Source organism: Bison bison, unplaced genomic scaffold (genome assembly GCF_000754665.1).
Source record: "Bison bison bison isolate TAMUID 2011002044 unplaced genomic scaffold, Bison_UMD1.0 scf7180017864263, whole genome shotgun sequence".
NCBI lineage: Eukaryota > Metazoa > Chordata > Mammalia > Artiodactyla > Bovidae > Bison > Bison bison.
This window is the reverse complement of record NW_011494835.1, coordinates 7546144-7567381: the sequence shown is the minus strand read 5'-3', so window position 1 is coordinate 7567381 and position 21238 is coordinate 7546144. Positions and strand designations below refer to the sequence as shown.

Here is a 21238-nt window from a genome sequence, read left to right as displayed (position 1 = left end):
TAAAGGACTTTTTTTTTTCCAACAAACAGATTTATGTTTATGAAATATAACTCTATGGGTGGCAATATAGTTCAAATCTTTTATTTTTCTTACATAAGCTGCCTCTGGCTATATTTGAGATATTCCCACTCTGCACTGTCCCTGCCAGAGGTGTTGCCCAGTACCCTTGTTGGTACTGCTCATGCCTTTGGGGTTGCCGGTGCTTATTGATCCTGGCATTGCTGCTGTCACTGGCATCATTGCCTGGGGCACTGGATTGGTTGGTGCCTCCACCACATCTGGGATCACCTGAGTTGCCACCATAGGGAGAGAAGGAGGGTGGGAGGAAGAGCTAAGGTTTTAGATCCCCCTGCTGCATCTGCACTTTTGGCGTTCACAGGAGCTGCCACTGAGGATGCTAGTGAGCTGGAGTCGAGGGTGCTTTCAGGGACAGAGCTGCAGGCCCCACTGCTGCATAGCTCAGAGACTGGAGTTGTGTGTTTCACCTCTCCTGATGCTACCAGGCTCTCTGAGGCTACAGGCTCAGCCACCACAGCTGGGGAGCTGGGGTCACAGGGACTGCCTCCATAGTGTCTTCAGTTCTGCATCCTCTCTGTGTTCCAGTCTACTGACTTTTAGATGTACAGATATGGACATCTCTGACATCCTCGTGTGTTGGGCAGAGGGATTTTTGTTGAGTTATGGATGTTTTACTGGTTGGAGACTGAAGGGGAGAGACAAAGGGAGTGTTTCATGCTCATGTGATGCCAACATCACTCTTCTCTAAACCTGTTGGCTTCTTCCAAAGCATTTATGGTGTCTTCATCTTGTTAGGTAGGTAGAATAGGGAAAAGGAGTCCAAAATGGCGGTGGCTAAAAGACAAGGAAGGTCAAAGGAAGGTCCGAGGACCAGAGTGAAAACTTCAGGCAGAACAAACAGAACAAACAGCACTCCTGGCTAAGCCCAATTTGCATAGGGCAGGCCCAGGTGGAGAAAAAAACATATAAAAGGAGGAGCCAAAGCGCTCTCTCACGGACTCTCTCTCTCTCTTTCTCCCTCCCCACGCACTCCTCCACTCTCTTCTCTTTGAGTCTTGGATTCTCCTGCTATCTTCTAAATAAAATGGAGCTGTAACACTGATCTGCCTAAGAGCTGTAACATGGTTTGTCCAAGACCTGAGAGCTGTGACGCGCCGAGGGCTTTAATGTCTGTTGCTCCAAATCTTTGTTGTGACGAGACAAAGAACCGAGGAACATACACTCGTATGACATCTATGGTGCCGTGACATACACTCGCGTGACAATCTCATTTATTGTAAGGCATTATTTTTCCTCCAAGCTTTGAGGAGCCATTCCACTAGCACAGAACTGACTCCAGATGTCCTTCTCAGGAATTAAATCATGAGTTATAAGAGACTGCTCCTATTCCAACAATCTCTCCCTTATAGTCTCTGGTTTAGAATGCCTGAGATTGATTTCAACATGTTTTTCTAATTCTTGCTAATACATGTGAGCCAGATTTTATAGTTTTTTTAAAATAAATAAACTATTTCCCTAGTCAAACTGAGATTTGAATGCATTTATTGGCCTAGAAATCATGAGGAGAAGTAAAGGTATACCTTTAAGGAGGCAAGTATCATTTTATGAGGCATTCACCTTAGTAATTCACCTTAGGCTTCCCTGGTGGCTCAGATGGTAAAGCGTCTGCCCACAATGCGGAAGACCCAGGTTCGATTCCTGGGTCAGGAAGATCCCCTGGAGAAGGAAATGGCAATGCACTCCAGCATTCTTGCCTGGAAAATCCCATGGACGGAGGAGCCTGATAGGCTACAGTCCATGGGGTCGAAAAGAGTTGGACATGACTGAGCGACTTCACTTTCACTTTCACCTTAGTAAGGCTCCTTGTGGTCTCCAGGCAAGGATAGGCTACTGCCTGTGGCAAGGGGGAGTGGCACACTTCTTTAGGCCTATAGCATTTAGGAGAATCTGCAGTTCAAAGTTAAGATAGTCCAGTTCAGTTTTAAGATATCACCTCTTTCCTATCATTGCCCTGATTTTAGTGACAGATTTATAGATGAAAACTTCTCTGCAATTTTGCTAATATCATAATTAAATCATTGGCCTGATTTTTCAGCCCAATTTGTCCTCTAGTTGTAGGAGATAAGGGGACATTTAAATGCCGCTATAGAAGTCTTGTGATTGTTAGTCATACTCTTGGTTGATTGTTGTCTGACTCAAGCCTATCATTTTTTCCCTTCAGTGAATTGATGACACTTAACAATAACTAAATCCACAGCCCTCATTATTACCATTGCCATCTTATCTCTCAAATGCTATAATACTGCACGAGGCAGCACATATCCTGTAATCTGTATCCCATCCAAATTAATCACAGGAGACTCACAGTAATTTCACCCCAAGAGCATGCCAAGAGAGACTGTATCTCACTTACTACCAGTATATTAGTTATCTGTTGCTTAGTGCTTTAAAATAAGCATTTGTGTTCTCAAAGTGTCTATTAGTCAGGAATCAGGGAATAGCTGAGCTGAGTGGTTTGGTTCAGGGTGTCTCACAAAGCTGTAATTGAGGTATTGACCAGGGCTTGTCATCTCAAAGCTTGGCTCAGGAAGAATGTTCTTCCAGTTTCACTTACGTAGTTGTTTACAAGCCTCAGAAGACCCATTTCTAAGCTCAAGCCCTCTCCTCAGGCTGCTTCTTAATGTACCAGCTGGCTTCTCCCAGAACAAGCAATAGAAGAGAGACACTCCCCAGATGGAATAGAACTCAATTTCAGAAACAATGTCTCATCATTTCTGCTGTGAAAATTGAGTCATTAAGTCTAACCCACATTTAAGGAGAGGGGATTACACAAGTGCATGAATACCAGAAGGTGGGGATCATTGGGGTCCATCTTACAATGGGATCCAGCTCACAATTGTACTTGAATAACTGATTTTTTTTTTTTTCACTTAGTATAATGTCTTCAAGTTTCATCCATGTTATCACCCATGTGTCAGAGTTTGTTTCCTTTTAGGGGTGAATATAATTCCATTGTGTGTACATGCACAATTTTTTTTTATCCATCCTCTGTTGATGGACACTTGGGTTGCTTCCACTTTTTGGCTATTATGAATAATGCTGCTATGCATTTGGGTGTAAGAGTGTGTTTTTAAAGCTGACTATCAAAGTGGACAGTTGGAGTTTAATCTTATAGGGATACTCTGTCAACTGTGTATTTTCTAGCAACTTTTATCAGTCATTGGCTGAGGGCTTCTTGGGAGGTACAGATTTCCTGGAACTTGTGGCTTATTGAATGTACAATAAGCTCATGAATGGTGAGTTTTGTTTCTTTGGTGTGAAATAGGGCAGAACTTGATGTGGAAGAAACACAGTGTGCAAGGAAATGTGGGCTCAGACAGAGAGAGAACGATGCAATGGGAGTATCCTGGGTGATTTTTATTTATTTGAAGGGTCTGGGATTGGGTGATTCAAATCAACTTTAATCTAGCTCTGAAAGGGAGGATATTCCTGGGTGACACTTGGTCACATAAGAACAATGGTGATGAAGTGATGACAGTAGAAGCTGGATATGAGCCCATTGCTAAATGAATCAGAGGCAAGCAGATAGAAATAGCGTTGTGTGGATAATTCTTCTAAATTGTGAAATTATGCAAATGGCCTTTAGTTGGTGAGCATCATACTTAAAGTAACAGGACACAGCGGACACTAAAAAGAAAGGAAAGGAAAAAAAAAAGTTGAAATGTTTCTAAAGCAACATTTGTGATTTGAATTTCAAATTTTCACTTTGTATACCAATGAACAAATTGAATTCCCTTTCCTAAAGTTTAGGTGAAAATAAGCAGATTAAATCAGTTATGAGATTTTTCAAAATGATGTGAAATCCCAAGAGTAAGGAATATGTAAGTAGGCTTATACTCTCTTGGGGAATACTAATGTCCAGTTTATGGCTAGTGTTTGGTTTGTGGGCCAAAGATAGGTGCTAGAATTTAGAATTCTAGAGATAACTTCTCCTTTGAAATAGAACGACAAAAATAATAATTGTCTTTTTATAAATTATGAACTTAAATTTGGGCTAGAATTTTATGAGCTAACTTCAGTAAGTTAATGTACATTTAAAGCAATACCAAATTGGAAATAAAATTCTAGTGGTAAGGGTAGGTGATCATTTAAGTATTTTAAGAATTATGTATTATAAAGTGGTAATAAAACAAAATGCATAAGGGAAGGAGATTTTTTGCAAATTCCTGAAACTTCCTTCAGCTGCCTGTATGTGGCTTCTCCAGCCATGACTTCCCTGGCCTCCCCCACCTCCACACACCATTTCTCTTGGCCCCAAATACTCAGACATAAAAATTGTGTGAGTCACTTGCCATTTTCCCGTTTTCATTAATTCAACTGCTTCATTGATTTTGTCAAGATTCAGAGAATGGGTAATTAGTGCATCTAGGTTAATCTTCTTTGCCATATAATCAGAAACCAGTTTAGAGGCACCATCTCTGCCTTTCCAGCCTGGAAATACACAGATAAACAACAGATTTTATACACGAGAGCCAGTATACAAGAAAGGCCCTACAATTTGTTGCTGGAGGTGTTGGCTTTGAGGAAATACAAGGATTTCCTGCTAACTTATCTGGACCATCAGGAGAATGAATGCCTGTCCCAGCCATTTACTTTGTGTGGAAGGCTTTTATCCTGGAGGAGACCTCTGGGCCTGCAGAGGAGTATTTGTTTACAGCAACTAGAACATGGACCTCTTCTTAGAGATGCTTCGTGTGTGTGTGTGTGTGTGTGTGTGTGTGTGTTGATCTGCAGCTTCATGAAAGAGCCAAATATTTTAAGGGAAGAGAAGAACTTTCACCATGGCAGTGCTCAGTGACAGCTTTTGAAAAATGAATGTTTATAAAGCGAGATAAGAATAAAATGTGCCTTTAGGAAGTAAAATTGCACAGGAAAAGATGGAGTCAGTTAAGATAATATAAAACTTAGCATTGTATTTTCTCTGTTCTTGTGAGTCTCAAGAAACATTGTCTTCTTGTTTAGCACTGTGCTGAGTGACATGCCCAGTGAGTCACCAGAAAGAATTTGGTGGTCTGCTCATTTCTGCAAAGGGTGAGTGATTTTGCAAGGAGGCAAGTGTCCTAAGCAGCTGGTTCTGTGACAGGGTCTTGGCAGTTATTTGCTTTTCTTGGTTCCAGCCCCAGCCAGTTTCTCCAGCCTTCCCAAAACTATTCTCAACACTATCTAAAACACTTCCAATACATTTATTTTCTGTTTAAGTTGGTTTTAATTATTTGTAATCAAGAATTCTGATGCTCTGTGTTATGACATGAGGCATGGTGTGTTTTTCTATTTGTTTTTATCATTTAAAAAGTTGAAGTGTAATTAATATGTAACATATTTGTTTTCTATGTATAATGATTTGATATATGTATATATTATAAAATTATTACTATTGAACTAAGTTTAGTTAACATCCATCACCACACATAGTTACCATTTTTTCTTGTGATAACAACTTTTGAAGTCTTTTCTACCTGTTGATTGGTGATCTGATAAAGCATTTTTATATCTATGTAAAGAACACTTTCACTTGTTTTTTGTTTCTTCTTTTAACCAAAAAAAAAAAAAACAAAAACAAAAACAAAAAAGATGGGTCCAGGAACATAGAACTAGGCTAGATAGTGTTTGTGAACAAGGCCACTAATTTTAGGGGGAAATTGTTTCACTGTGTACATTATAGGAGGTTTAGCAGTCCTGTCCTTAGAGGCTATCCTTTAACTGAAAACCTTTGAAACCAGTGGATCATACTATCTGTAGAAGGAATTAACTTACATTCATGACCATTATACGAATGTATAGGTGTCGAGCAAAATAGTTTCCTTGTGAGTTTTATTTGAAATATTAGTGATCCTATTTAACAAGAGTTAACTGAGTATGTGTATTTGGAATCAACAATTATTGTCTCGAAGGGAAATATTGTCTCTAGAGGGAAATAGCAATGGGTATGTCTAATTATCCCAAATGGGGGAACTGATAATCAAACTGATTTATTATTTTTTTTGGCTGGCCATGCCATTTTTCTACTCTATGCCCATGAATTCGGTAAGATTCCTGGTACCTACAGTACACTGCCATAAGTAGTTGGGAGAACACAAATGGATCACCAGTCCCCAAAATTCAGGTAGCTCCTGGTTCTCATCTCTTTTGCCCAAGAATTCAAATTTCCCCCAAATATCTGGATAAGTATATGTCTCTTAATTATCAGGTTGCTTGCTTATGAGCTTAGAATCCCACACAGATTTAGTTTGTTTTCTACTTCCTCAGTAAGAAAATGCTTCTAGAGTCCTTAAAATATATAAGTTGTAAGACAGGTTTAAAAAATGGAAAACCAAGAGATTGTATGAAAAATTTTTTTTCCTCTGGAAAAAATATTCTCTTTCAATTTTATCGGTCATTTCTCTTTTCAATCATGAGTTCATTATGTTTAATGTCTTTGAGTTGTACAATGCCAACTCGATTGTTTTGGGTAAGATTTAACATTAGTTGAACCGTTTACTAAGAATTCAGTATATTCTCCAAAGAAGTCCAGTTGGCCGTCATGTAACTGAATTGAATAGTTATTGATCACGGTATTGCCTTTCCTTTTTGATTTAGAATTTGCATTAAACTTTGGACACTAATCAATTAAAAAAAAATCTCTTCCTTTGCATGAGAAGAAAAATTACTAAGAAGCAACTGCATACATCAATATTCATCCCCTTATCTTAGATACTTGTGTGTTGAAACAACTATAATCTAAAGCTCTCATTCAAGCATTCATTACACATTTCTTTACTTCCCTCCTCTATAATCCCACACATTTCCATTCTTCCCTGAATCATTCATACCTCCATAAACAGATCCCTTTAAAGAGCGTCCTGAGAAGAACAAGTGGCCACTGATGTTGAGTTGGACACCAATGATTAACCCAATAATCACGCAGACCCCATGGCTCTCACGGCAGGAGGCCAGGGCAGCTGCCTGTTGTAAAGCAATGGAAAACAATGAGGGGTTAAGAGGTGTACTTGAGAGTTGGACCTAAGTCTGAATCTCAGCTTGACTGTTCTCAGTGGTCTGTTACATGCTTTTCTGATGCTCCTTGTCCTCATTTGAAATAACATTTATTTTCTAAGAAGGCACTGAAGCATAAATAAGACATTGTGTACTACAGAGTATAGTATCTGGTACAATAGATGAGAATAAAAAAATGAAAACAAAGGCACCCATGGTAGTAGTAATAACAATAATGACAGTAATAATTTTTATACTGACATAGGTGGTTAGTTAGAGCTGACATATTCATAGGGTTTCCCAGGTAGCCCTAGTGATAAAGGACCCTTCTCCCAGTGCAGGAGATGTTAGAGATGCAAGTTCAATCCCTGGGTTGGGAAGATCCCCTGGAGAAGGAAATGGCAACCCACTCCAGTATTTTTGCCTGGAGAATTCCATGCACAGAGGAGCCTGGTGGGCTATAGTCTGTGGGACTGCAAAGAGTCAGACATGACTGAAGCGACTTAGCATATTCTTTTAGATACTGAAAAATATAGTTGGCTATTTGTGTAGCATCATATATTAGCAAAGTTATAAATAAGCATGTTCCCATTATTTATTTTGAAACGTTATTTTTGGGAGCAAGACTATCTGCAGGAAAGCCTATGATTTTGTTATATCATTTTTATAGATGAGGGGATTTATGTGTAGTGAGGAATGGAAACATTTTGTAAGCTGAGGAAAGAGTCTCAGTTGGAAGAGACAGATCTTGGGTTTTCATGGAGCTGATTAGAAGATGGAGACATGCAACCCAATAGTATGCTATTTCTACAGTCCCAAAGAAAGAGAGTCTCAATTTGTGAAATAATGTCCTATCCATTTATATTCTTACATAAACCATATTCAGCCAGAAAAATTACCATTTTTTTCCCTTCATTCTTGAACTCTTTTAATCAAGGTTGGTAAATAATATTTCTTGGACGATTATCTCAGATCCAACATGATAGACTTTGTGAAAGTGTAGAGCTTTGCAGGGTCATTAATTATTCTTACCACATTTAAATCTTCTGGCTTGGAAGTTATAGTTACTAAGCTGCTCCTTATTATGAAATAATTCAGTAAGAATTCCTTACAAAGCTTTTTTTTCCTGTCTATTGTAGGCTGTCTGCTTATTTGAAGGAATAGTATTGATATAATGGAACAGAGGGAGAAGAAAACTCAGTATGGGGGTTCAGTGTTTGGGATAGTGAATATATTTATAAGAGTAGACAGAAGGTGCCAGGTGGGATGTCAGGGGCACAAAGAGAATTAAATAGAAGATTGTGGAGGGAATTTTAGAATTTTCACTCAGTTAAAAATCTGAAATAAAGACTGGGGGCTTCCCTGGTGGTCCAATCGATAAGAATCTGCCTTCCAATGCAGGGGACACAGATTCGATACCTGGTCAGGGAAGATCCCACCTGCTGTGGCATGACTAAGCCTGTGTGCCACAACTTCTGAGCCCATGCACTGCAACTACTGAAGCCCAGGCGCCTAGAGCCTCTGCTTCACAAGAGAAAATCCATGGAAATGAGAAGCCCGTGCACCACTATAGAGTAGCCCTCACTCACCACAACTAGAGGGAGCCCTATGTGCAGCAATGAAGACCTACCACAGCCAATAAATACATAAATCTTAAAACAAAAACAATGACTGATAGAAATAGCAGTGATTTTCATAATTGTAAATCACATACCACAGTTTCTGGATTTCCAATGACCTCAAAGCTAAAGTCCACACCATCACCTGTCAGGTCAAATAAAACTTCTTGGATGGGTTTCTCATAGTCCCGTGGGTTGATGCACTCGGTGGCACCCACTTCCTTTGCTTTCTCAAATTTGTCTTTGTTGATGTCCACTGCAATGATCCTGGTTGCTCCAGCTGCTTTGCAGCCCATGATAACAGACAGGCCAACTCCTCCCAGGCCAAACACAGCACAAGTGGAGCCTGGGGTCACCTGCATACCCAAAGGCAGAAAAAAAGAGCAAAGAGAACAATACTGTTACTTAATTGGACAGACAAGATCTGGATGTACTTTTTTATGAGACATAAACAAAGACCATCTTCAAATAAAACATGTGACTAGAGAGTTTTAGCTTCTCAACATATTTCTAGATATGGGATACTTTTTGACAGAGGAGCAAAAACTAACCTGTAAAAAGAGTTTTAAGTCTCAGGAATTAGGGTAAATAGAAGAAGTTTAATGAACTTTCATTGACTCTTAAGACTTATTTAACAGAGTATTTAATTTCATATATTTTTGAGTTTTCCACCTTCTTGCAACATTTCCCTTCTCTTTTCTTGTGGATATCCATAAACTTTGCTTCACTTATAATGTCAGTGCCTTATAAGTAAAGACTTATTTTTTATTGGGTCTAAAATGAGACTAATTTAAACTGAACCCCATACTAAGTCTCTGGATAGTATAAGGACTAATGGAGATTGGAAAAAAATAAAGAACCAAAATTCACTTGCTGCTTCAGCCTGGATGGGAGAGGGGTTTGGGGGAGAATGGATACATGGCTGAGTATGGCTGAGTGCCTTTGCTGTTCACCTAAAACTATCATAACATTGTTAATCGGCTATACTCCAATACAAATAAGAAATACAAAAGAAAAAAATTTTTAAAAAGGAAATTTATTAACCACTTAAAGAAAGAAGCTAGGCAGGTTTGGGTGATATTCAAGAAACTGTCATTTAACAGTAACCTACTCTGGAGTTCCCCAGTGGCCTAGTGGTTAGGATTCCAGGCTTTCTCTGCTGTGGCTTGTATTCAGTCCTTTGTTGGGAAACTGAGATCCTGCAAGTCAATGTGGTACCACCAAAAAAAAAAAAAAAAAAAAAAAAAATCAAACAAAGCAGTAACCCACTCAACCAGAGTGGGGTTACCTGACTAGTCTGTTTTGTATGCCAACATCTTCTCCATCAATTGGTCTTTTTACTTCCCTTTTGTTTTTATAGGAACTTTTCACCATCTGTTAAATAACAGAATAGAAGCTCAATGGGCACTTTTAGCTGTTGAATCCTAGCACCTGGAACAGTGAATGGCCCCATAAATGTATGTTGAAAGAAAAAAAGAATTAACTGGAATGTGGAAGGATATATAGTCATTTTAAAACTGTATTATGTTTCACTTCCAGGAATACCTGATGTCTCCACTTGTGAATGGCATCTAGACTTAATCTGCCACATACTACTGACCAAGAAGGAATGGGAAATATGTGCAAGGGAGTATAGGTGACTAGACAATAATAAAGAACTTGAGGATGTTTTGAGGCAGGTTTGCGAGTCTCTCTCAGGCTATATGATCAGACATGGCCCAGACACATAAGGCCTTCCAACTCCATATGTCAACAATTACATTCATAATGGATATAAATGCTTCTCACCTTGGCAGTATTGATTGCACCACCATACCCAGTAGAAAAACCACAGCTAACTAGGAATACTTTCTCCAGAGGTGCAGCTGCATCAATCTTGGCGACTGAGATTTCATCCATTACTGTGTATTCAGAGAAGGTGCTTGTATTCCCAAAGTGGTATACTGGTTTTCCCTTGCAGGTAAATCTACTGGTACCATCAGACATCAGGTGGGTTTCTGCCTGTCTTTTATAGACAAAAGCAAACAAAAAACATTTATTTGGAAGCAGAAAGTTTAGATTCCTTTTAAGGAAATTGAATTAATTTTTCAAAAAAAAGTTTGTAAAAACTTACTTGAGTTTTATACAAAAATTGTCTGCAGAATTAAGGCAAGAGGTGCATTCACCACACTGTGGTAGAAAGAGTGCGATAACTTTATCTCCTAAGAAAGCAAAATTGTTTATTAAGGCATTATTTTTAAAGTAAAGAGATAGCGGTATCTCAGGAACTCAACAACAAGGCGCTCAAGAAAATATAACTAAGAATTAGTTCCACATTTAATTGTGCTTGCTATTGTGGAGAATACTTACGAAAAAGGGGATATCTTTGGCATGTGTGCCTAGCCCTGGGCTCAATGTCTGACTCCCAAGGGGCTGGCCTCAGATTTGCTTCCTTTCTAAGTTCCTCTTGAGGCACCAGATGGCTTTGTCATGTAGCCACTCAGCCAAGTCTTTTCTTACATTTCCTATAAAACTTCTGGTGTCAGGAATTGAATTTAAAATTGTCTGGATACCACAAACTCACAGAATAAGCTTCTGGATCCGGGAGAGAGGATTGTCTCCATGCTACCTTCTGTGTTTTATATCAATCCTTTCTCCAGAGGTAGGCAGTTTTTTCTACTAATGTTCAAAGTATAAGAAGAATATTAGAATAACCTGCCTGTGATGGACTTACTGACTGCCCCATTGTCTATCCTTGTAAACCAGAGCAATTTACTTCATATTTTCTGTAAAAATAATTTGTAGAATTTCATTTATTTTCAGTTTTTTAAAAAAATAATACATACTCATGGTAAAATTTAAACTGCACAAGTGAAAATTGACATCCAAGTCTCTAGTCTTCCTTCTCCCACCCTAAAGGCAATTACTTTTATCAATATCCAAGGTATTTTTCAGAGACATAATCCCTTTAGAAATACAAAAACTAGTATACTATGTACCCTATCATAGGCTTTGCTTTTTTATTTAACAGCTGATCTTGGAGATTTCTTATCTCAGAATGATACAGCATTCTATCATTTATTTAATATTTACATAGTATTCTGTTATATAAATATATTGTAATTTATATTTAAGCAGCACCCTGTGTACTGACAGACATTTAGGTTGTTTTCTATTTTTATTATTTCTTCCTCTCTGACATGAAAAAGAACAATGCAATGAATATTTTGAGCACGCATGGTCTGTGGTAGACAGAATTTCTAAAATGGCTCACCAAAGATGTCTTATCCTAATTCCCAGAAATTAAATATGTCAAGTTATCATGCCTGTGAATGTTACATGGAAAGAAGAGAGGCTTTGCAGATGTAATTAAGATTACTAAGCAATTGACATTAAAATAGGAGATTATCCTGGGTTATTTAGGTGGACCAAAGGACTTCCCTGGTGGCTCAGATGGTTAAGCATCTGTCTACAATGTGGGAGACCTGGTTCGATCCCTGGGTCAGGAAGTTCCCTGGAGAAGGAAATGGCAATCCACTCCAGTACTATTGCCTGGAAAGTCTCTTGGACAGAGGAGCCTGATAGGCTACAGTCCATGGGGTCGCAAAGAGTGGGACACGACTGAGCAATCTTCTTCACCAAAGATCCATGAAAGGAGACAAGAGGAAAGCAGAAGAGGAAGAAAAAGCGATTCAAAGCATGAGAAGGACTTGATGTGCCATTGCAGCTTTGAGGCTAGAAGTGGGTAAAGGGACCCCATGAGAAGGAATGTGAGCAGCTTCAAGGAGCTGAGGGCTGTAGCCCCAGCTGACAGCCTATCAACTGAGGTTGAGAACTTTAGTCTTACAGCCTTAAAGGTTGTCAGCCCTAAATATTACACTTTCAAGTCTTTGCTAATTTTTTAGATAAACAGTTTTTCTGTTGTCTTTAAAATTTTAATTTATTTAGGGTTTGAGATTGGGCATCTTCTTAGATGCTTAAAAAGCATTTGTGTGTATATGTGTATATATCTATATCTCTCTATATATTTCCTTCCAAACTAGATGTACATTTCCTTTGCCAATTTTCATAAGTTAGTGTTAAAGAATTCTTTATAAATTAAAGAAATCTGCCCGTCATATTGGCTTGTTGATTTGGGGGAAGGGTATTTTTTTAACACAGAATTTTAAAGAACTTTATTTTCAAATTTATCGATATGTTATTTTACATCTGAATTTTTTGTGTTGGTTAAAATTTCCTTCTCTTCTCTGAGGTATTACAAAATGTTCTGTTACAATAATTTATAATACTTCTATGGTTTCGCTTTTCACATTTAATTCTTGGATTCATATAGCATCTTTCTATAAAAATGTAATAGCAACTCAAGTTACTTTTATTCTCCAGAAAACTATCCAGTTGTTTCAATATTATATGTTGAAATCCATGTTCCCCCCTCAAAATTGAAAGGCAAACTTAATCCTATATTAAATTCCTACATTAATTTGATCCAGTTCTGAACTTCTTCCCTATTTAGTTCACTAATGTGTTCAACTGTTTATCATAGTTGAACTATTTATCATACTTATCATATGCTTCATTTAAACAATTGTTCAACAGTTTCTCTCAGTTGATTTTTTTGAGGAAATTTTTGTCTCATTTGCACTTTCTTTCAAGTTCAATTTCAGTACATTCTATTTTTTATTTTTATTAATATCAAAATATAAGTATAAAGAATACATTTAGTATTTTTCTGTAATTTATACTTAACCCTCCTTTTCTAAGAAATGGGCAATATTTTACCTTTTATTTCATTTATGCTTAACATAATTTAAGGGATACTTTTTATTCCTGAGGTGGGTTCCAAGTTGCTGCTATCTCCTAATTCCAGGTACCAGTTCATACCTGCTTTCACTGTGCTCACTCCTTCTCCCACACTCTCGACTATTCCAGCTCCTTCATGGCCCATAATGATAGGGTAGTGTTGGTGCTGAAGATTTTTATCCTTCAACATTTTCATCTCAGTCCCACAGAGCGCCGTGGCCACCATCTGTATGGAAGGCAAAGAGGAATATAGTTTTCTCTGTCTCAGAGATGTTGTAGAATTGTTAATGTTGTAAAGTGTTTTGGTAGTTTGATATGCTGCATTAATATTAATGCATTAATTTCTTAGTTTTAATTCTGGACAAGGGCCAGTAATGTGTTTCAATCAATACAATGTTTTTCACTAGCTAATTTTGTTATCAAATGATTTTAAAACTTACTGGAGAGGGTAGGATGGGCTCAGAAGAGACCGTTGTAAAACCACATGTGGCATCAAAGGTCTCACTTTGTGCTTCACTGTAGCTTGTGGGTGGGAGTGTGGAGGAGCAAGACCAATTATAGAAATGAAGGAATTGGAATATAGGAAGGAGAGGGATAATGCCTCCTATTATAATTGAGGTTTTAATTTATTTCACATGGGGCTTTACAGTTATGTTATTGGTACAAGTTGTAATACCACTTTTTGTTGTAAATCAGCCAGATAGTTTAAAGTGGAGGCACTCAGAGCAGTGGTTACTAAGGAGTTCAGAGCTGAAATCTTGGCTCTGCACCCCTGTTTAACTGTGTGATCAGGGGAGGAATTGTCCTTCTGAGTCTCAGTCTATTCATCTCTAAAATGGGTATGGGGTTGGAATGCATGTGCGTGCACACACACACACACACACACACGGCTAAGTCAAGAATTAAAATCTATTGAAATCTGACCATGTAAAAGGGGGATAATTTGAAGGGTATCATAAAATTGCCTGTAACCTGACTGTAAGCAGTGCAGTTAGAATTAATGGATCTAGAAATCCATCAAGCAGCCTTTGTCTTCATCTGTCTACTTTGACTCAGTGTGTGTATAGCTGCATTTTCCTATCATTCTCAGAAGACAGGCTTTCTCTTATTCATATGATCGCATGGTTAAAAATGACTGCCAGCCTTTAGTCCTTCCAGCCTCTCTAGTTCCCTCCATCCCCTGTCTTGCTCAGACTTTGTATCTTGTTCAAATTCTTGAGTGAGAGATTCAGATTTGTAGCTTATCAGATAATGGCTCCCTCCATCCCCTGTCTTGCTCAGACTTTGTATCTTGTTCAAATTCTTGAGTGAGAGATTCAGATTTGTAGCTTATCAGATAATGGCTCCCTCCATCCCCTGTCTTGCTCAGACTTTGTATCTTGTTCAAATTCTTGAGTGAGAGATTCAGATTTGTAGCTTATCAGATAATGGCTCCCTCCATCCCCTGTCTTGCTCAGACTTTGTATCTTGTTCAAATTCTTGAGTGAGAGATTCAGATTTGTAGCTTATCAGATAATGGCTGGATGTTTTTGAGTTGGTGTCCACATCTCTCTGTATGAGTTGCGATCCTGTGGGTGGAGAGTGAATAGAGATGGCCAAATGACCTTCTGTGCACTCCATGGATCATATAGGCCAGAGAAGACTTTTTGAAAAGAGGGCATGGATTGCACAGGCAAGGTAACTCAGAAAATGATGATCCCTCTGTGATCCATTAATAAACAATACTTATTCATCATTACTAACATTAAATAGTGAAAATTCAAAAGAAACTGAACTAGAAGTCAGGTGAGCTACCTTCTGGACTGGTAGCCTTTTATTAGAATCACCTAGGGGAGATTTAAAAACTCTAATGATCAGCCTGTGTGCATGCTAAGCTGCTTCAGTCGTGTCTGACTCTTTGTAACCCTATGGACTATAATCTGCCAAACTCCTCTGTCCAGAGGATTCTCCAGGCAAGAATACTGAGTGGATTGCCATGCCCTCCTCCAGGGAATCTTCCCAACCCAGGGATCAAACCCAGGTCTCCTGCTTGGCAGGAGGGTTCTTTACCACTAATGCCCCTTAGGAAGCCCAATCAGACTGCACTCCACACCAGATAAATCACAAATTCAAAATGTCTAAGGGTGGGATTCAGTTTTCAGCATTTTCTAAAGCTCCCAAATGATTCCAGACATATAAGCAAGGTTGAGAAAAGCAGTTGAAGTCTCTGTTCTTATTTAACCGCTAGAAGAGTCCTGTACATTATTGATTTTCATCTTATTTTTAAAATAACAGGTATCTGTAAGCCTCTTCCAGCTCTAACCTGAATTCCAAAGACTGAGTCTTGATTTATCTGTAATCAAACAAAATTTCATAAAACATACAGTCAATCCTTCTTATCCATGGGTTTTTCATCCATGGATTCAACCAATAAGGGATTGAAATTATTTTTAAAAAATCCATAAAGTCCCCCAAACAAAACTTGAATTTGATGCATGCTGGCAACTATTTATATACCATTTACATTGTATTTATAACAATTTGTATAGCATTTATCTTGTATTAGGTATTTTTAAGTAACCTAGGCGCTAGTGGTAAAGAACCCTTCTGCCAATGCAGGAGATGTAAGAGACATGGGTTTGACCCCTGGGTCAGGAAGATCCCCTGGAGGAGGGCACAACAACCCATTCCAGTATTCTTGCATGGAGAATCCTATGGACAGAGACTGGCAGACTACAGTCCATAGAGTCACAAAGAGTCAGACACAACTGAAGTGACTTAGCAGAGGTGAATAAAGTATACAGGAGAATATGTGTAAGTTATATGCAAATACCACACCATTTTATATAAGGAATTTGAGCCTCCTAGGATTTTGGTATGGAGTGGGGGAGTCTTGGTACCAATCCCCTGCAGATATAGGGGGAGGACTGTATTTCAAGGTAACTTAAATATCATGAAGAATATCATAAAGAAAATTGAAAGTACAGATTAAAGTATGGTTTGTGGGTAGAAACTTATTTTAATTAGTAGTAGTTAAAAATAAGTGTCCATTGGGTATGTAACCTATGCTATACCTTCCCAACTGTTTCTCTGTTTGGATTTGAAGACTAATGGAAATGTTTAAAAAAAAAGAAATAGGATCATCCCAGTGCACCAGCCCCAAGCATCCAGTATCGTGCATCAAACCCAGACTGGCGACTCGTTTCATATATGATATTATACATGTTTCAATGCCATTCTCCCAAATCATCCCACCCTCTCCCTCTCCCACAGAGTCCAAAAGACTGTTCACTGGGACGACCCAGAGGGATGGTATGGGGAAGGAGGAGGGAGGAGGGTTTAGGATGGGGAACACATGTATACCTGTGGCAGATTCATGTTGATATATGGCAAAACAAATATAATATTGTAAAGTTAAAAAATAAAATAAAATTAAAAAAAAAAAAGAAATAGGAGAGCATATAGTTTTCTTTCTGAGTTGAACATTGTGAAAAGAATGTATAACCTACAGTGAACAGCTCTGAGTTTTGGTGTGGAAATATTGTGGATTTTTTTTTTTTTACCTTTATGCGAACTTCTTTTGCCTTTGGTGGAGCCACTTCTACCTCCTCAATGGAAAATGATCCACCAGGCTTCCAGACTATGGCTGCTTTGCACCTGATAACCTGGGAAAAAGAATATGGAGGCAGAAAGGGAAACTCCTTAGGATTGGGAGTTAGAGCATTCCTATATTAATGATTATTAGAAGGTTGAATCCAATTCTTTCACACTCAAGCCTAGATAAAAAAAAAAAAAGGAATAAATCATTGCTTAAATATACTCAGAATGTAGCCTCTTGACCTCAACTCAACTTTTCTTGTACTATCAGTCTCTGTATTCAAATCAGTCTTGCAATTCTAACTGTATGTACATACTGCTACACAACCAAGAGGATAGATGTCATACTTTTGATCTTATGATGAACGAAGTAGTTCAGTTTCAGGGTAGAAATGACATTGCAGTGTGAGAGTTATTTGTGGTCCTAGGTATGGGAGAGAATCAGTTTTGGGGTGCAGGCAGGAATGGAGACCATCTAGCTGTGGCATTTCATCAAATGGTGGTGGTCACTGGCAGACTGAGATTGAAGAGTTTGTTGGTGGTAAGGTAGTCCTTCAAGGGTTCTGATTTCAGCCTGTCATCGTTCTCACTATAAATTATTATCCTATGTGATTTCACCTAGTTTATACAGAATCAATTATTACTTTTATATAGATGATCTTTGCAACAGACTTGTTACTAAGCTTTAGATTCTATTCATTGGCTATTTGAATGTGCTTAGTTGCTCAGTCATGTCCAACTCTTTGAGACCCTTTGGACTGTCCTACAGGTATCTCAAATTCAACATGATAAAACATGAAGACACTGTTATTTCTTTCTTCCACCACCCCCCTTCCCTTGACCAGTGGTGGACACAGCACACAATTTGTTCTTTGCTTTCTCTGTTTCAATGAGTTGCCATGTAATCTATTCAATAATACAAGAAAGAAACCTGGAAAGAGCCTTGATTTGTCTCTTTCCCTCAACCTCCACAATCTAAAAATTTCTGTAATCTGACCCCTCTTCTCCATTTCTGCTGCTACTGTGTGGTCCAGTCCTCATTGCCTTTCACCTGGCTTGGTTCATCACCTTGAAGTCCATCTTTTATAGCGTTGCTGTGCTTAGCTGCTCAGTTGTGTGTCTGACTCTTTGTGACCCCATGGACTGTAGCCCGCCAGGCTCCTCTGTCAATGGGGATTCTCCAGGCAAGAATACTGGAGTGGGTTGCCATGCCCCCCTGGGGATCTTCTTAACCCAGACCTGAATTGAACCCAGGTCTCCCAATTGCAGGCAGATTCTTCACTGTCTGAGCCACAGGGAAGCCCTGAACTATAATCCTTATCATGCTAATTCCCTACCTAAAAATGATATTGTCACCAATTGTTTGTCAGGATCTGTTGACATGGTCTACAGAGCTTTCCATGATCTTCCTGTCAGTCTTTCCAACCTTATTTCTAGTCATTTCCTGCCCTCAGGAACAACAGAAAAATTCTGGATAATTTTGTTCTGTTTTTCCTCATGTTTCGTCTACCTGCAAAACTGTCTCCTCCTTTACCTGGTGAATTCTTACATCTGTAAGTTTTCTTTTATATGTCACTTTCTCTGGGAAGCCAGGCAAGATTAGGAGCAATGCCCCTCTCTTTTTTACTACCCCTGGACTCTCTTTCATAATTACTATGTCTCTGTATGAGATCCTTTAAGGAGGGGATATATCTTTAACTTTGGAAAGTTTGATATACGGCTTGATATATTGCCTATTAAAGGACTGAAAAAAAAAAAAAAAACTGAAGAAAGGCAAGGCATATAAAAGGAATAAAAGAAAAGGGGAAGGAGAAGGAGAGATATTAAGATTAAGATTGTCTTCCACTTTTAGGAGTATAGAGAGTAGTTGAGTGATGCTGCTAAGTCGCTTCAGTCGTGTCCGACCCTGTGCGACCCCATAGACGCCAGCCCACCAGGCTCCCCCGTCCCTGGGATTCTCCAGGCAAGAACACTGGAGTGGGTTGCCATTTCCTTCTCCAGGTGTTGGTAAATAGACAAGCACACAGGTTGACACATTTATGATATGACATAAAAAAGAATGCCATACTTACTTTCCCGGTAGTACTCATGCTGATTTTCTCTGTGTTCTTCTGGCCACAGATGAATATACTGAGAAAAGGAGATTCTGGTTACTTTCAAAGTCCAAGGGAGTAGAGGTCACTGTTTGATCAAGAGGCTGAGTCCTGACCTTTGTGTATTAATCAGGTAATTAATACACCTCATAACTGGAAACAGATGTTCCTGTTCCTTGATGGAAGTTCCTAATTATAATATCAAAAAGATTTAGCTCAGTGCAAAAGCACAAAAGGTGAAATTGTGCAGTTTTTCTTCTATTAGTCATGAGGTTCCCTCTTAGTATCCATTCTGTTGAGTTTTAAATTTGGTCTTCTAAATGTCCAAGTTTAAAATTTCTATTAACATGTATAAAATTGTGTCTGTGTTGTTTTCCCAATGCAGGTATGGTATCTACGAGTCTAAATTTGAGTAACCCATTGGTTTTCCAAGCATGTGTCACATTGTTGAGGAATTAGGATATTACTAGCTAGTTTTATCTAGGAGTTTAGCATAAGCTCCTCACCTCTTGGTATGCTGAGCTGGTTACTCAGAGAAATTGAAACCAATTTGGGTAAGAAGCCTAACAATCAGGATTTGAATTTGAGCAAATCTCTGTATGTGGATTAAGAGACTTGACCAGGACCCTGATGAACATGAGGAAAAGGAAATACATTCCCAATGAAAGGTAACACCAGTAGGCAGGTTTTAGCTAGAAGGGAAGAAAAGAAGATTAAATGCTCTTTCTGTGTCATGATATGAGCATATGATTTTCTTCCTTAGCCTGTGAGATTACAGTGGATTATATTGATTAATTTTCAAATACTGAACAAGCTTTACATATCTGGAACAAATTCTACTTGGTGTATTAGTTTTCTTTTTTTGCACTGTCTTTGTCTGATTTTAGTTTCATTACTGATTATTATTAGTAATAATAATTTCATAAAATTATTTCTTCTTCTTCTGTTTTCTGGGAGAGAGTGTATAGAATTGACATTAATTCCTTAAATGTTTGGTTGAATCCTTCAATGAAACCATCTGGATCTAGAGATTTCTATTTGGGGATGTTTAAAATTGTGAATTCAATTACCTTTGTCTTTGTTAGGTGGTTGGTTTGGTTTAGTCTCTAAGTTGTGTCTGATTCTTGCAACCCTATGGATTCTAGCCCACCAGGCTCCTCTGTCCAGAGGATTTTCCAGACAAGAATATGTAAATACTCTGTTTTGTATTTTAGTCTGCAGTCTTTGAGCAATTACTCCGTTTCATCTAATTTGTCAAATTTATGTGTGTAGAATTACTAACGAAGAGTGAAAGTGAAAGTTGCTCAGTCTTGTCTGACTCTTTGTGACCCCATGGACTATATATACCATGGAATTCTCCAGGCCAGAATACTGAGGTAGGTAGCTTTCCCCTTCTTCAGGGGATCTTCCCAACCCAAGGATGGAACCCACGTCTCCCGCATTGCAGGTGGATTCTTTACCAGCTGAGCCACAGAAGTGTTAGTATTCCCTTATTACTCTTTTGATGTTTGCAGTGTCTGTAGTAATATACTCTGTTTGATTCCTATTATTGATAATTTGTGTCTTTTTTCTGTTTTTCTTTGTCAGAAGCCACTCTTATATTTCAGGCATTCATTTGATGCTGGGGTAATGATGATGAATGTGATATTCAGAGTCCACAGTCTCATAGTGTGAACAAATAATCAGACAATTATAATACAGTGTTTGACATGGTATTATAGAGGGAGTAGAATATGCAATAGAAACAGAGAGGAAGTATATGTAATCTATATTTCTGGGAGCCCAAGGCTGATAGAGTTGGGCCAAGAGAACGCACTGGTCATAGCAAACACCCTCTTCCAACAACACAAGAGAAGACTCTACACATGGACATCACCAGATGGTCAACACCGAAATCAGATTGATTATATTCTCTGCAGCCAAAGATGGAGAAGCTCTATACAGTCAGCAAAAACAAGACCAGGAGCTTACTGTGGCTCAAATCATGAACACCTTATTGCCAAATTCAGACTTAAATTGAAGAAAGTAGGGAAAACCACTAGACCATTCAGGTATGACCTAAATCAAATCCCTTATGATTATACAGTAGAAGTGAGAAATAGATTTAAGGGACTAGATCTG

The 21238-nt window shown here is 38.5% G+C and overlaps 1 protein-coding gene across 2 annotated transcripts in view; it reads right to left on the bottom strand.

Annotated features, from left to right (window-relative positions):
• Positions 1-3414: 3414 nt before the first annotated feature.
• ADH6 (alcohol dehydrogenase 6 (class V)) overlaps positions 3415-21238 on the bottom strand; it is a 39876-nt gene continuing 22052 nt past the window's right edge. The window contains exons 2-10 of one of the 2 annotated variants that reach the window (XM_010848312.1): positions 19097-19154; positions 16991-17092; positions 13530-13674; positions 10783-10870; positions 10458-10674; positions 8765-9025; positions 6888-7020; positions 4371-4509; positions 3415-3705 (exon numbers count right to left, since the gene is read on the bottom strand). In XM_010848312.1, the coding sequence (XP_010846614.1) occupies positions 3681-3705; positions 4371-4509; positions 6888-7020; positions 8765-9025; positions 10458-10674; positions 10783-10870; positions 13530-13674; positions 16991-17092; positions 19097-19114 (1128 nt within the window). In that variant the 5' untranslated portion in view covers positions 19115-19154 and the 3' untranslated portion in view covers positions 3415-3680. Of the gene's footprint in view, positions 3706-4370; positions 4510-6887; positions 7021-8764; positions 9026-10457; positions 10675-10782; positions 10871-13529; positions 13675-16990; positions 17093-19096; positions 19215-21238 lie in introns of those variants that run through there. The other variant, XM_010848311.1, reaches the window with a different exon arrangement.